Source organism: Narcine bancroftii, chromosome 4 (genome assembly GCF_036971445.1).
Source record: "Narcine bancroftii isolate sNarBan1 chromosome 4, sNarBan1.hap1, whole genome shotgun sequence".
Taxonomy (NCBI): domain Eukaryota; kingdom Metazoa; phylum Chordata; class Chondrichthyes; order Torpediniformes; family Narcinidae; genus Narcine; species Narcine bancroftii.
Genome location: NC_091472.1, coordinates 77,701,169 through 77,718,658, shown reverse-complemented (window position 1 = coordinate 77,718,658; position 17,490 = coordinate 77,701,169). Strand labels below are relative to the sequence as shown.

At 38.6% G+C, this 17,490-nt stretch overlaps 1 protein-coding gene across 3 annotated transcripts in view; it reads right to left on the bottom strand.

The window, feature by feature from the left end:
- Positions 1-17,490, bottom strand: part of ugp2b (UDP-glucose pyrophosphorylase 2b) — a 64,786-nt gene that overhangs the window by 12,014 nt on the left and 35,282 nt on the right. For all 3 annotated transcript variants that reach the window (XM_069931711.1, XM_069931712.1, XM_069931710.1), the window contains exons 5-6: positions 17,013-17,146; positions 14,024-14,321 (exon numbers count right to left, since the gene is read on the bottom strand). In XM_069931711.1, the coding sequence (XP_069787812.1) occupies positions 14,024-14,321; positions 17,013-17,146 (432 nt within the window). The remainder of the gene's footprint in view (positions 1-14,023; positions 14,322-17,012; positions 17,147-17,490) is intronic.

Genomic DNA, 17,490 nt, shown 5'->3' with positions numbered 1-17,490 from the left:
CACCCGAATTGTGCTGCCATCTCCCCCCGCCCCTCGCCTGCCCGACTCACACTGCCGGTCCCTCTCCCCACTTGCCAGTTTTTGGAGCTTTCCGGATTTTGGATGTTCGGATAAAAAATTGTGTACCTGTAGTTATTACATTTACAAATACTTGCAAGCATACAGCTTTTAAATTTTCCAAGGTTTTTTTTTTAAGGGAAATCGAATTTGGGGTTCGTGGTTTGAACAAATATTGGGATGCCTTTTCTCCTCGGTAATTTCACAGAACTCAAGATCCCCCATAATTTAGGAAGGCATATAATCTACACACTTCCAAAAAATATCTGCAAAATCTCCTGCAAATATCATCTCATGAGACAATTAAATAGTGAACAACTTTACTCAATTTCAATGGGGTCTTGACCAGAAACTCAACTGGACCAGCTCAAAAAATACCAGGGATACACAAACATACAGAATAGTTCAGCAAGGAAAAGACTATTTGGGCCACAATGTCAGCACAAATACAAAGCTCAAATTCAATTAAATCTCTGCAGCTTGTGTATTATCCAGTCATCTATTCCCCGCATATTCATTTATTTATCTAGAAGCCTCTTAAATTATACTATCATTTCTGCTTCTAACATTAACCTCAGCTGCCCATTCCAGGAACCTTCTACTCAGATTAAAATGAAATATATCCCTGCATATCTCCTTTAAACTCCAACCTTAAATACAAATCCTCTATTAATTACAGGACTCAACAACTGGTGTGTCAGGAGCTGGGCTTTGTTCCAGGAGCTTTTGAAAAGTAAGCGGAGTGACAATTGGTTGGAGTCAGGGCTACCAATTGAGCCAACAGCATATAAAAAGGGAAGCTCAAGCTAAGCAGCCAGTGTAGAGCAACCAAGTGTAGGGTAGGAGATTTAGAGGCTTTGATTCTAGAGGCTCTAGCAAGCAGAGGCAGAGGACGTAGAACAGGCAAGATCATTGCATTGTACCAAAGAGTAGGCAGTGGAGATGGCAGCTAGAACAGTGGAATGCACCGATTACAGGATGTAGGAAATCTGGGACAGCACCAGTGTCCTTGACACTGCATCCAGCTGCAACTCTTTACAGACTGTGTGGGGGAACTGGGCTGGATGAATTCCAGGTCATTCAGGAGGCAGTGAGGGTGATAGACAGAAGCTATAAAGAGATAGTCACACCCAAAACACAAGAGGCAGGTAACTGGGTGACTAGAGAGGGAAGGGGAATAGGCCGTCAGTGCAGAGCACACATGACTGTTCCCTTTAACAGTAAGTACAGGTACTCCCCAACTTACATCCGTAATTGGGACTGAAGAATTGGTTGGATCTCAAAATGGGCGCAAGTCAGAAGTCTGCCCACACGCGTGGAGTACCGAAGTCTTAAAGCAAACTTTTCAATCAAATGTTGTATTTGACAATCTATAACAGGGATACCGGGTACGCAAGAAACAAAAAGACTCAGTATAATATACTCTGTAAAAGGGAACTAAGGTTCTCCTGTGTTGTTTGAAATGCAGGAGTCTGTAAAATCAAAAATAAAATATTCAAAAAAAGATAGGGCCGCTTAAGGATAAAGGGGGCAACGTATTCCTAGAGGCTGAGGAGGTAGGGGAGGTCCTAAATGAATACTTTGCTTCAGTGTTCACCAGACCATAAGACCTTGGGTGAGGTCAGAATAGAACAAGCTTATGTGCTGGACGATCTGAGATTAAGAAAGAAGTGTTGGATCTTCTTAAAAATATTAGGATTGATTTGTCTCCAGGACCAAATGACATAACTTAGGATGCAATGGGAATCGAGGAATGAGATTGCTGGGGCATTGACAATGATCCTTGGCCACAGGGGAGGTGCTGGAGGATTAGATAATGGCAAATTTGGTCCCCTTGTTTAAAAAAAGGTAATAGGGAGAATCCTGGGAAATAAGAGACCAGTGAGTCTTACATCAGTGTTGGGCAAACTATTGGAGATGATTCTTAAAGACAGGATTTATGAGCATTTGGAGACAGTCTTCTCAGGGAGAGTAGGGAAGGTCATGTCTCATGAGCCTAATTGAGTTTTTAAAGAGCTAACAAAAGCTCTACAGAAAACAACTCAAATTTGTCCATCCTCTGCCCATAGCTTATACCCTCTAATTCAGGCAGCATCCTGGGAAATCTCTTCTTTCCTTTCCCTAAACCTCTACAATCTTCCTGTAATGAGCAATTAGAATTGCTTATATAATACTCCAAAATGCAGCCTATCCAGTTTTGTATTGGTGCAACATGACTTCCTTACTCTTATACTCATTGCCCCGACCAATGAAGCCAAGCACATCAATTGCTGTGTTTATATCCACCTTGTTGACTTTCATGAACACCTGGATCCCCAGGCACCTTCAATATTTTTGTTCTGCCATTGACTGTATACTTTCCTCTTATATTTGACCTCCAAAGTGAATCAGTCATATTTGTCCAAATTTATCTCCATCTGCCATTTCTCTGTTCATTTCTGTAACTGTTCAATATCCTATTGTGTCCACAACTCCACCAATCTTTGTGTCATTTACAAACTTAAGCCCCTTTCCACTGTTACCCTGTCCCAAGAATTGACTAGGAATTTACTGGGACAGGGTCTAGTGGAAATGGAACATTGTCCGAATGTCGGCATCAAATGACATCATTTCACGGCGGGGATTAACCACTTCTACCCCTACTCATATCCCCAGCACTTGCTGATGAAATGTGCTGATAAAAACAGTGGAAAGAGGACAACAGGTCACCTGTTTCCAGTTGAAAGGAGAACACTCCAATCCCCAGGGATGAGCTGTGTTCAGTGGAAAAGCAATTAGTGTCCTAGTTAAGAGTTGCCCAGTGGAAATGCCACAAAGGGCTTCCTATCCCAGGACACTACACAGCCAATTAACTGGGATACCAATAGAAAGGGGGCTTTACTAATCCACCCACCTACTTTCTCATCCAAGCCATTATATACAATCACAAGCAACAGGAGTCCCAACACCAATCCCTGCAGTACACCTCTAGCCACAGACTTCCAAGCAAAGAACACCCACCACTGCCCTCGATCTTCAACAAGCCAGCAATTCTGAATCCATCCTATTAATTCATTGTGAATCTCATGCATCTGTATCACCTGGATCAGACTACAATGAGGCTCCTTGTTAAATGCAGGAAACATCCACTGCCCTACCCTCACCTACTACCTTTCTCACCTCAATAATAAATTTTGTAAAGACATAACCTGCCCTACACAAAATCATGCAGACTATACTTAATCTGGCTATGCCTTATCCCTCAGTATCTTCTCTTATAACTTTCGTACTACAGAAGTGAGGATCACTGGTCTAGGCCTGTTTTATCCCCATTTCATTTCTTGAATAAAGGAAAAATTGGTCCTTTGGGGTTAAACCTGTTGCTAGTGAGGAGACAAAAATCTGTCAAAGCCCCAGCAATATCCTAATTGCTTCTTTCAATAATTTGGTATATATCCCATCAGGCCCTGGGATTCATCCCCCTTAATAGTCTTCAAAAGAGGCTGGATATGCATGGCAAAGTACTTACTCCAAAGCCTTTCTACTATCTATAAAGCATGGGTTAGATGTGTAATTGAATACTCCCTACTTGCCTGAATGAGAAGACTCCAACCACTCTCAAAGTTCAACACCACTCAAGACAATTTGTTATTTTTATTAACAACTTGGATGAGGGGGTAGAAGGGAGGGTTGGCAAGTTTGGAAACAACACCAAGGTTGGTGATACTGTGGATAGTGTAGAGTATTGTAGAAAATTGAAGAGGGACATTGATAGGTGCAGGGCTGGGCTGAGAAGTTCCATCAGCTGGACAGATGGAGTTCAATCCAGAGAGGTGTGAGTGATACACTTTGAAAGGACGAACTCCAAGGCAGAGTACAAAGTTAAAGGCAGGATTATTGGTTGTGTGGAAGAGCAGAGGGATCTGGGAGTCCATGTCCACAGATTCCTGAAAGTTGCCTCACAGGTAATCAGGGTAGTTAAGAAATCTTATGGGGCGTTAGCTTTCATAAGTCAAGGGATTGAGTTTAAGAGCTGCAAGGTAATGAAGCAGCTCTACAAAACTCTGGTTAGACCACAATTGAAGTACTGTGTCTAGTTCTGGTCACTTCATTATAAGAAGTGTTGGAAAAGGTGCAGAGATTTGCCAGGATGATACCAGGTTTAGGGAGTATGGATTATGAGCAGAGATTAAGGGAGCTAGAGCTTTACACTTTGGAGAGAAGGATGAGAGGAGACATGATAGAGGTATGCAAGATATTAAGAGGAATAGATAGAGTGGACAGCCAGCTCCTCTTTCTGAGGGCACCTCTGCTCAATACAAAAGAGCATGGCTTTAAGGTAATCAGTGGAAAGTTCAAGGGAGATATTAGAGGAAATTTATTTTACCCAGAGAGTGGTTGGTGATTGGAATCCACTACCTGAATCAGTGGGGGAGGCAGGTACATTGGTCAATTTCAAGAGACCACTAGATAAGCATATAGAGGAATTTAAAGTAGAGGGCCGAAAGGGCAGCCCTGTGCTGTACTGTTCTCTGTTCTACAACAGTCTATTTGATTGGAAACCCATTAACCACATTAAAAAATAATTTCCTTACCCATGAAGCATGATGGCTGTAATGCACTGCTACCTGCCTAGGCTGCATAACATTCACAGCCTTTACTATCAAGGAAAGGGGCAGCAGACATCAATGAACACCAAACATACAGATTTCCTCCAAGTTATCGACCAGCCTGACTTGGAAATATATCTTCCATCATCCAAATTTAGAATCCCATTTCTACAGCCCTTCATCAAAGGATTATAGTGGTTAAAATTAATTTTATATGAATAGTAAATGCTGGCCTTGCAACAACACACAGAACAAAAAGAAAGTGCTAAAATTATGTGAATCATTGGTTATGGGATTGTAGACTTCTTTCTAGAGGCAGTAGCCATTTCTTTTTTTTTATTTTTTATTTTTTACACTATAAACCATATTGATCAAGATACATACATTTTCTTTCTTAAATATATGCAATGTCGTTTTCTCCCCCCCTTCTCTCCTCCCCTCCCTCACCTCCCCTCCCATTTATTTAAAGTTCAGAATATAAGATACATTAAACCCGTTAAACAATGCTGTCACTCTATAAAAATAAACAAGAAATTCCACTGAGTCAGTTCTTTTCATTATCTTCTCCTTCTGTCATTTTAGGTGGTAGATGTCCATGGTAGGTTTTCTCTATTGTGTTTCATGTATTGCTCCCATATTTGTTCAAATATTGTAATGTTATTTCTTAAATTATATGTTATTTTTTCTAATGGAATACATTTATTCATTTCTATATACCATTGTTGTATTCTCAAGTTATCTTCTAATTTCCAGATTGACATAATACATTTTTTTGCTACAGCTAGGGCTACCATAACAAATCTTTTTTGTGCTCCATCCAAATAGAGTCCAAATTCTTTGTTTTTTTATATTACTTAGGAGGAAGATCTCTGGGTTTTTTGGTATATTGCTTTTTGTGATTTTATTTAGTATCTGGTTTAGATCTTCCCAAAATTTTTTCACTTTGTCACATGTCCAAATTGCATGAACTGTTGTTCCCGTTTCCTTTTTACAGCGAAAACATCTGTCTGATACTGTTGGGTCCCATTTATTTAACTTTTGAGGTGTAATGTATAGCCTGTGTATCCAGTTATATTGTATCATACGTAATCTCGTGTTTATTGTATTTCTCATGGTTCCAGAGCATAGCTTCTCCCATGTTTCATTCTTTATCTTTATGCTTAGATCTTGTTCCCATTTTTGTTTGTTTTTACCATTTGTTTCCTCGTTCTCCTTTTCTTGTAGATTAATATACATGTGTGTTATAAATTTTTTGATTATCATTGTGTCTGTAATCACGTATTCAAAATTACTTCCTTCTGGTAACCTCAGACTGTTTCCCAATTTGTCCTTCAAGTAGGATTTCAGTTGGTAGTATGCCAACACTGTATTGTAAATTATATTATATTTATCCTTCAATTGTTCAAAGGATAATAGTTTATTTCCTGAAAAACAATTCTCTATTCTTTTGATCCCTTTTTTCTCCCATTCTCTAAAGGAAAGGTTATCTATTGTAAAAGGGATTAGCTGATTTTGCGTCAGTATTAGTTTTGGTAGTTGGTAATTTGTTTATTCCTTTCTACATGAATCTTCTTCCAAATGTTGAGCAGATGATGCAATACCAGAGAATTCCTATGTTGTACCAATTTTTCATCCCATTTATATATGTTCAGGTATCTTCTCCCCTATTTTATCTAGTTCTAATCTAGTCCAATCTGGCTTTTCCCTTGTTTGATAAAAATCTGATAGGTATCTTAATTGTGCGGCTCTATAATAATTTTTAAAGTTTGGTAGTTGTAAGCCTCCTTGTTTATACCATTCTGTTAATTTATCTAGTGCTATCCTCGGTTTCCCCCCTTTCCATAAAAATTTCCTTATTATTTTCTTTAAATCCTTGAAAATTTTCTGTTAAGCGTATTGGTAATATCTGAAATAGGTATTGTATCTTTGGGAAAATGTTCATTTTAATACAGTTTATTCTTCCTATCAGTGTTAGTGGTAAATCTTTCCAATGCTCTAAGTCATCTTGTAATTTTTTCATTAGTGGATAATAATTGAGTTTCTATAGATGGCCGAGGTTTTTATTTATTTGTATACCTAGATATCGCATTGCTTGCGTTTGCCATCTGAATGGTGATTCTTTCTTAAATTTTGAGAAATCCGCATTATTCATTGGCATTGCTTCACTTTTATTTGTGTTAATCTTGTACCCTGACACTTCTCCATATTCCTTCAATTTCCTATGTAATTCTTTTATTGATATTTCTGGTTCTGATAAATATATTATAACGTCATCTGCAAATAGACTGATTTTATATTCCTTGTCTTTTATTTTTATCCCTTTTATTTTATTTTCTGTTCTTATCAGTTCTGCTAGTGGTTCTATGGCTAATGCGAACAATAGAGATAGTGGGCATCCCTGCCTTGTTAAATTGTTTTGATATATATCCATTTACTCTCACTTTCGCCAAAGGCCCCTTATATAATGCTTTAATCCAATTAATATATTTCTCTGGTAAGCTGAATTTTTGTAGTACTTTGAATAAATAATTCCATTCTACTCTGTCAAAGGCCTTCTCTGCGTCTAAAGCAACCGCTACTGTTGGAGTTTTATTTCCTTCTACTGCATGAATTAAGTTAATAAATTTACAGATATTGTCTGTTGTTCGTCTTTTTTTAAATAAATCCAGTTTGGTCTAGATTTACTATTTTTGGAACATAGTCGGCTAATCTGTTTGCTAATAGTTTAGCTATTATCTTATAATCTGTGTTAAGTAAAGATATTGGTCTATATGATGCTGGTATAAGTGGATCTTTCCCTGTCTTTGGTATTACTGTAATTATTGCTGTTTTACATGACTCTGGTAAGCTTTGCGTTTTATCAATCTGGTTGATTACTTCCAGAAAGGGAGGAATTAATAAATCTTTAAATGTTTTATAGAACTCTATTGGGAATCCATCCTCTCCTGTTGTTTTATTGTTCGGTAGATTTTTTTTATTATCTCCTGTATTTCTTCTATTTCAAATGGTTTTGATAATTTATTTTGTTCCTCTGTTTGTAATTTCGGTAGTTCAATTTTAGTTAAAAATTCATCTATTTTATCTTCTTTCCCTTCGTTTTCAGTTTGATATAGTTGTTCGTAGAATTCTCTGAAGTTTTCATTAATCTCCGTTGGATTATATGTGATTTGCTTGTCTTTTTTCCTTAATGCCAATACCATTCTCTTAGTTTGTTCTGTCTTAAGCTGCCACGCTAGAATTTTGTGCGTTTTTTCTCCTAGTTCATAATATTTCTGTTTTGTCTTCATTATGTTCTTCTCCACCTTATATGTTTGTAGTGTTTCATATTTTATTTTTTTATCTGCCAATTCTCTTTTTTTAGTTGTGTCTTCCTTCATTGCTAATTCTTTTTCTATATTTGCTATTTCCCTTCTTCATCTTAGTTACATAACTTATTATTTGCCCTCTGATGAACGCTTTCATTGCGTCCCATAGTATAAACTTATCTTTTGCTGATTCTGTATTTATTTCAAATTACATTTGAATTTGTCGTTCAATTAATTCTCTAAAATCCTGCCTTTTAAGTAGCATGGAGTTTAATCTCCATCTATACATTCTTGGTGGGATGTCCTCTAACTCTATTTTCAATTACAGGAGTGAGTGGTCCGATAATAGTCTAGCTTTATATTCTGTTTTCCTAATTCTCTCTTGCATGTGAGCTGATAACAGGAATAGGTCTATTCTTGAGTATGTTTTATGTCTGCCCGAATAATATGAATATTCCTTTTCCTTTGGGTATTGTTTCCTCCATATATCCAAAAGTTGCATTTCTTGCATCGATTTAATTATAAATTTGGTTACTTTGTTCTTTCTATTAATTTTTTTTCCAGTTTTATCCATGTTTGAATCCAAATTAAGATTGAAATCCCCTCTTATTAGTATGTTGCCTTGCGTGTCTGCTATCTTCAAAAAGATATCTTGCATAAATTTTTGATCTTCTTCATTAGGTGAATATACATTGAGTAAATTCCAAAACTCCGAATATATCTGACATTTTATCATTACATATCTCCCTGCTGGATCTATTATTTCCTCTTCTATTCTGATTGGTACATTTTTACTGATTAATATAGCTACTCCTCTAGCTTTTGAATTATATGATGCTGCTGTTACGTGTCCTACCCAATCTCTCTTTAATTTCTTGTGCTCCACTTCAGTTAAGTGTGTCTCTTGTATGAATGCTATATCAATTTTTTCTTTTTTTCAGTAAATTTAACAGTTTCTTCCTTTTGATTTGGTTATGTATTCCATTAATATTTAAAGTCATATAGTTCAACATAGCCATTTCATACTTTGTTTATCTTTCCTTTCCCTTTTCTCATCATCACCTTTCCTTCTTATCCATTTCTGCTTTCTTTTTTTGAACACATTATAAGACAACATTTATAAAACATAAAATAATTCCATTATTCTCCTATCTAAAATTCCTTTAACCCCACTATCCCCTCCCCTTCCTGAGTTGCCCTTTGTCCCTTGTTGGGCAACCACATCTCCCCTCTCCATTTGGATTTGCGAAATCACTCGCAAGCGTCAACTGATTTCGCAGTGACCGTAATTCTTCCCCACCCAGCCCCCCCAGAAAAGATTTTAATCTTCATATATAACAAGGTCACTCTCTCAATTCCCTCCTTACTTCCTTTCTTCCCTTACTTTCCCTTCTTAGTTCTTATCTATACTCTATTTTTTATAAATATACATACACATATATATACACACACTCATATAGTTTGTGGTCATTTTTGTTCTCGTTACATGTCTTCATCTCTCCGTCTGTTTTGTAGTTGTTCTGCAAATTTTCGTGCTTCCTCCGGATCCAAGAATAGTCTGTTTTGCTGCCCTGGAATAACTGTTTTAAGTACCGCTGGGTACTTTAGTATAAATTTATATCCTTTTTTCCATAGGATCGTGTTTGCTGTATTAAACTCCTTCCTCTTCTTCAGGAGTTCAAAACTTATATCTGGATAGAAAAAATTTTTTTGACCTTTGTATTCCAGTGGTTTTTTGTTTTCTCTTATTTTCCTCATTGCTTTCTCCAATATATTTTCTCTTGTTGTATATCTTAGGAATTTTACTAGAATGGATCTTGGTTTTTGTTGTGGTTTAGGGGCTAATGTTCTATGTGCCCTTTCTATTTCCATTTCTTCCTGTAATTCTGGTCTTCCTAGGACCCTGGGGATCCATTCTTTTATAAATTCTCTCATATTCTTGCCTCCTTCATCTTCCTTAAGGCCCACTATCTTTATATTGTTTCTTCTATTATAATTTTCCATTATATCTATCTTCTGAGCTAACAGCTCTTGTGTCTCTTTAACTTTTTTATTAGATTCTTCTAATTTCTTTTTTAAGTCATCTACTTCCATTTCTATGGCTGTTTCTCGTTCTTCCACCTTGTCCACTCTTTTTCCTATATCTGACATGATCATCTCTAATCTATTCATTTTTTCTTCTGTACTTTTTACTCTTCTTTTTATTTCACTGAATTCTTGTGATTGCCATTCTTTTATTGATTCCATATATTCTTTAAAAAAAATATCCATGTACTTGCCCTTCCCTTTTTCTTCCATTTCTCTGTGTTCTTCCTCTTCTTCTTCTTCTGAGTCCACTCCAGGATCTGTGTCCTTTACCTCTGTCTCTTCTGGTTTTCTTGTTGGGTTGTTTGTTTTATCTTGTTGAGTATTTTTGGTCTTCTTATTTTTATTAGAAGTGTCTTGCTGCTGGTCTTCTTCCTCTGGGTTGGTCATCTGTTGTTTCTTTGATTTCTTTTTATTCTCTTCTTTCTTGTTCTCGTTATATTCTATGTTCTCCTCTTGCTGCTTTGTTGTGGTTGTCAATTTCAGCTGTGGAGATCAATTCCTCAGCTGGTCCCCCCTCCCGTCAGTGTTCTTTTTTTTGGAGTCGCGCATGCGCGGTTGCGCACTTTTGTTTGGTTCCGCGAGCCATTTTTGTAGTCCCGAGCTCGGGGCTTCAACTGACCTGAGGGAGTGGGCTTCTCTCTCCACAGCGGGCCTCCTCGGACAGGTAAGGCCTTCACCTTCTTCTTCCGTCATCTTTTCTTCTTCTCTTCTTCCCGTTGCTTTTGGCTTTTCTTTCTTCGCTGCCATTTTCTCCACACCTTTATTTTCACTTTATTTTAGTTTTTGTGTTTGTGCCTTTGTTTTTTCTCTTTTTTTTTTACTTTTCCGGAGAGGGCTGGAGTTCCCCGACCGGCCACTACTCTATCACTTGACTCCTCAGGCAGTAGCCATTTCAGCGCTATATGGAACTATACAAAAAGATCTGCGATGCTGTGATTTAGTTTACTCAAAAATGATGGAGATACTCAGCAAGTCACACAGTGTTCTTTATGTCCTACTTTTCTTTTAAGGATCAACAAAGTCTGTAATTTTGTATTTATAAACAAAGGTGCAGAAATTGATAATTGTGATAATAAGTTATTCTTCCTTCTTTGAATATCAGCAAGTAGTTTGGTTTTGGTATTTTATTGTATTTATCTGTAATGTTTCTTTGCTTTTGTTTGTTTTGTAACTTTATGTTGATTGAAAATTAAATAAGAAGAAAAAGAGATATGGGTTTTCATTCCAGGTTATCTAAAGAGTCTTCCCTTTTAAAAATAAACTCCTTAAACCATCTTCCACATTTCCTTCGTCTCTTGGAGTTTGGCTCTTCGACCACCCTCCCTCCTTCCCACCCCCTCCCCCACCCATCAGAACAGGGATAGGACCCTCTTGTCCTCGCCTTTCACCCTACCAGCTTCCTCAGTCAGCACATTACCCCTCTTTCAATTTCCTCAGTTGCAACTTGACCTCTCCACCTCTTTCTCTGATTCTCGTCTGCTCATCCCTCTTCACCCACCTCTCCATTATCCCATACTGCAACTACAGGACGTGCACCTCTGGGCCTTCCACCAAACAGCTTTTCCCTCACAAAGCAAATATTTACATGCATCTCCTCTAACCTCATCTGCATTTGGTGTTCCCAACATAGCTTTCTCTACATTGGTAAGACCAAATGCAAGTTTGACAGAGCATCTATGCACTACTACAATGACCATCCTCAGCTCCCTGTTACATGGCATTTTAGCTCCCATTTCCATTCCTACACCCACCTGTTTGTCCAGGGCTTTCTCCACTGCCATGAGGAAGCCCTTAAATGAAAAACCTAGTATTTTGCCAAGGCAGCCTACAGCCCAATGGTATGAATATAAAATGTTTAAATTTCATATAATGGATGCTTTTTTCACTTGCCCCACTCCATCCCACATTTTGTCCCTTTTCCCAACCACCCATACCCTATCCCCACATTCTCATCCCCTTTCTCTTTGGCTCTTTTCCCCAGCCCCATCTCCCAATTGGCTTCTTCCCCTCCCTCACCTTTTCTACCAATCAAATTCCAGCACTGGCTGCCTTCATCATCTGATCATGCACACCTCCTTATGCCCCTCAATTTTATCCCTTTGATTTTCTTGCTTCTCTCTTCGCTCTCCCTTTTTAACTGAAACATGCCAACCTCCTGTTTCTACATCATATTCCACCAAGGCCAAGTTAGCCAATCTCATGCAGGTCCCTGTCTCACCCCTCCTCTATCCTTGCTATATTGATCCTATACTAACTTCTCTCAGTTCTGACAAAGAGTTTTGGCTTGAAACATCGACCATTCTTTTCTCCCAGTGATGATGCTTAACCTAGTTGAGTGCCTCCACCAGATACTACCCACGTTTACTGGCAATTATGAGTTCTGAGGTTTGTTTCATTATTGCCAAATGCATCCAAATGCAAATCATGAATGTTATGCATTATGTTTAAAAATAGTTATATTTTGTCGTTATATTAAAAATAGTTATATTTTGCCCTCAGACAGCTCCAAGAAAAGTGCAGAGAACAAAACAAAGGACTCTACATCACCTTTGTTGACCTCACCAAAGCCTTCGACACCGTGAGCAGGAAAGGGCTTTGGCAAATACTAGAGCGCATCGGATGTCCCCCAAAGTTCCTCAACATGATTATCCAACTGCACGAAAACCAACAAATCAGGTCAGATACAGCAATGAGCTCTCTGAACCCTTCTCCATTAACAATGGCGTGAAGCAAGGCTGTGTTCTCGCACCAACCCTCTTTTCAATCTTCTTCAGCATGATGCTGAACCAAGCCATGAAAGACCCCAACAATGAAGACGCTGTTTACATCTGGTTCCGCACGGATGGCAGTCTCTTCAATCTGAGGCGCCTGCAAGCTCACACCAAGACACAAGAGAAACTTGTCCGTGAACTACTCTTTGCAGATGATGCCGCTTTAGTTGCCCATTCAGAGCCAGCTCTTCAGCGCTTGACGTCCTGCTTTGCGGAAACTGCCAAAATGTTTGGCCTGGAAGTCAGCCTGAAGAAAACTGAGGTCCTCCATCAGCCAGCTCCCCACCATGACTACCAGCCCCCCCACATCTCCATCGGGCACACAAAACTCAAAACGGTCAACCAGTTTACCTATCTCGGCTGCACCATTTCATCAGATGCAAGGATCGACAATGAGATAGACAACAGACTCGCCAAGGCAAATAGCGCCTTTGGAAGACTACACAAAAGAGTCTGGAAAAACAACCAACTGAAAAACCTCACAAAGATAAGCGTATACAGAGCCGTTGTCATACCCACACTCCTGTTCGGCTCCGAATCATGGGTCCTCTACCGGCACCACCTACGGCTCCTAGAACGCTTCCACCAGCGTTGTCTCCGCTCCATCCTCAACATCCATTGGAGCGCTTACACCCCTAACGTCGAAGTACTCGAGATGGCAGAGGTCGACAGCATCGAGTCCATGCTGCTGAAGATCCAGCTGCGCTGGATGGGTCACGTCTCCAGAATGGAGGACCATCGCCTTCCCAAGATCGTGTTATATGGCGAGCTCTCCACTGGCCACCGTGACAGAGGTGCACCAAAGAAAAGGTACAAGGACTGCCTAAAGAAATCTCTTGGTGCCTGCCACATTGACCACCGCCAGTGGGCTGATAACGCCTCAAACCGTGCATCTTGGCGCCTCACAGTTTGGCGGGCAGCAACCTCCTTTGAAGAAGACCGCAGAGCCCACCTCACTGACAAAAGGCAAAGGAGGAAAAACCCAACACCCAACCCCAACCAACCAATTTTCCCTTGCAATCGCTGCAATCGTGTCTGCCTGTCCCGCATCGGACTTGTCAGCCACAAACGAGCCTGCAGCTGACGTGGACTTTTTACCCCCTCCATAAATCTTCGTCCGCGAAGCCAAGCCAAAGAAGGAGTTATATTTTGTGATATATATGATAGACAATATTTTATTATCAAAGCCACCCTAATATTGCAAGTTCATTACCTTAACGTCTGCTCTGGTCTTGTCAGTCACTTCCATGACAAATTCGCACTGCCTTCCACTTGGTGGATTCAAAAGATGATGGAGAATATTCAGGTCAACAGTTGCTCCAAGATTATCAATATTAGATACAAAAATATACTCTTTCCCCTGTTGGAGAAAAGTTTCCAATAGACCAGAGTTGTAGAAGCTGGCATAAATGTCTCCATGACCTGGTGGATACCAGGCCTCAGCATTATACCCAGAAGTAGATAAGTCTTGAGCTACAGGAAGCAAGGACTCTCTATTAATCCGTGGGTACCTAAGGAACAATCAAGAAAATTGGGAGATTTTAGTAAAATCAAACTTCACTCTCCTATCTGAATAATGGAAGATTCACACAATTGTATCTCAATCTATGATGATCATTAAGAATTCAGTTCATCACTAACAGGAAGAACACAATTTACATTAAAATCAATCTTTCTGTCACAGTGCACACAGATCAAGACAAGTAACTCAAAATATTTTATTTAAAATACATTTTGATTTCAGATAAACTTTTCTTCCTTGATATATCTTTTTTTTATTATACCAAGAAATTATTAAATAGTTGAGCACAATAAAGGGCTGAGATACTTTACCTTTCAATTGTTCTTTGATTTGACTGCTGGATAAGAAATAAATTGACAAAGGACCATTGAGAAGTTAGACTAGTTAATTTTTAATTTAGGCAAACATCATGGTATCAGGCCTTCTGGCCCACAAGCCCATGCCACCGAAATACCCCAATTAGCCTACAAACCCTAACCCTAATCTCAAAACTGACCCAACTTTATCCTCTGCCAAATCATTCCCTAATAAAAATGAGACCTCCTGCATGGGTAACTTTGAAATTACTCCTACCACAACATGTTCTTTAAACTAACTAACTCTGAATTTAGTACTATATTGTGAAGAGATATTGACTCAACCTCACCTCCAACACCTTTAATCAAAGTTGTCTCCCCTGTGTCAACCTCCTGTTTCTACATCATATTCCACCAAGGCCAAGTTAGCCAATCTCATGCAGGTCCCTGTCTCACCCTTCCTCTATCCTTGCTATATTGATCCTATACTAACTTCTCTCAGTCCTGACAAAGAGTTTTGGCTTGAAACATCGACCATTCTTTTCTCCCAGTGATGATGCTTAACCTTGTACCAACAATGACTGTGCAGCACCAGTATCCCCAAGAATTTTAACTGGAACTTCTGATTCTCCCTCCTTTACTGAAACAAAACCCTCTGAAACAAAAGGTTCAAAAACATCCATAACACCCTTATCAGGTTTGGAACATCTGCTTTGCTTAAATTCAACTGTTTAAATACATGCTTCTGGTAAAACTTTATTTTCTCTTTTGTTTTTCAATACTAGACAATTTGCAATAACATGACCAAGCTTCTTACAAAAATGACATACAAATCCAGAAGTTCTGTCCTTTCCAACACTCTCTCCAGACTTAATTTCATGCTTACTATCCTGATCCATATTCATCCTCTGAACAGGTTTATTAATCTGTTCCACATTAACTTTCTGAAAATGCCTACCATTCTGAGAGGTATTTTTGTGAATCAGAGCAAATTCGTCTGCTAATCTAGCTGTTTGTCACCACATTCTCACGTCTCTCTCATCCAGGTATAATTTAATCTCCTTTGGGATACACCTTTTAATTTCCTCAATTAAAAGCAATTATCACAATCTGTTAAAATCATTATTTATTCTTGAGGCACACCAACAGTCAAACCATACAGATTTCTTCAGAGCAAAATCTATAGAAGATTGATTCTATGTTTTCATCAAACTCCTAAATTTTTGTCTCGACGCTTCTGGAACCAACTCATTAGCTTTTAATACTGCTTGTTTCACAGTATCACAATTTGCCACTTGCTGTGCAGTCAAGCTAGAGGATGCAATTTGTGCAAATAATACATATTGTTAAGAATGAATACATGATATATAACCCAAAACCGCCCCCCCCCCCCCCCAATCCATAGTGGTTAATGCAACACTTATTATAGGACCAGCGATCAAGACCAGGGTTTGAATCCCATTCTGTGTCAGGAGTTTGTATGTCCTCCGCATGTCTGCGTGGATTTTCCCCAGGGGCTCCAGTTTCCTCCCACCATTCAAAATTATACCAGTATTATAGATCAATTAGGTGTAATTGAGCAGCACGAGCTTGTGGGCCAAAAGTTACCATCTGTATGCCTACATTTTTTTAAAATTAAAAATTAAAAGTAAACATCCTTCTGACTACATATCCTTCAAAGAATCCTCACTTATAAAACATTATCAGGTTATATTGTCATTTTGGAGAGCCCATATTTCCTAATTTACATTTGTGATTAAAAAAATACTTAATTGGCTGTAAATCACCATTTTGACCAGAAATTGTACAATTATTGTTCTGAAGCAGGAATGATATAATTTGGCTTTGCTGAAGGTCTGACGTAGTTTAACAAGTCAATTGTAACTGCATTTAAAATTGGGTACTTTTCACTTATCAGACAAAGTCTGAAATTAAGACTCATTTGTGCAATGGCAGTAAGGTTGCTATTAACACTGGATTAATGCTGGTTCCTCAAATATTAATGAGAAGGTACATGTTAATTGGGTAATCAACTGACAATATACCCATTTAAAATTCGTTGGGAATATGTACATTTAAAAATATTCAAGATTACAATCAGATCAACTATGATTGATGTCACAGTAGCCCTGATTTAAATTTAGACACAGTATGGTAACAAGCCCTTCCAGTCCAAAAGCCCATGCTGCCCAAATACCCTACAAACCCTATACATTTTAAAAGTGGGAGGAAACAGAGCACCCAGAATAAGCCCACAGAGACACTGAGAGACATACAAACTTACAGATAGTGCCGGATTTGAACCCAGGTCGCTGGTGCTGTAACAGCATTGCGCTAACCTGGATACAAGGCACCCTGAAATAAAAAACAAATGATTTCTTTACCTGCTTTGATTGAAGGTATATATTTTCACACCATAGTGATTATATTTCTGTAATATCTTTTTAGTGTCCTCATCAGTGTTGAATGAATTCATCAAGACAAGGGGAACATCTGCATGATAAGTTCTGTTCAAATGCTAACAAAATAAATTTACATTTGGTTAGAAAGCAAGGGCAAGTTTCAATTATTAACAATAATGTAGCATGAGAAACACAGGAACTGGAGATACTGGAATCTCAAGTGAAAAGAAACTGAAGCGACTCAGTGGGTTAGGCAATATCCATAGAGAGAAATTATTAGTCAATATTATAAAGTAAAGTGGAAAGAGGAGATATCAGACAGTGACAAGGTGATACAATACTGGATAGAAGGCAAGTGAAGCAGAGAGACACATTAGGGTTAAGATCACTAGGGTGGGCAGGGGGGAGAAGGTAAAGTTAGAGAGAAAGACAAGTTGGGACAGTAAAGGAGAGATGGAAA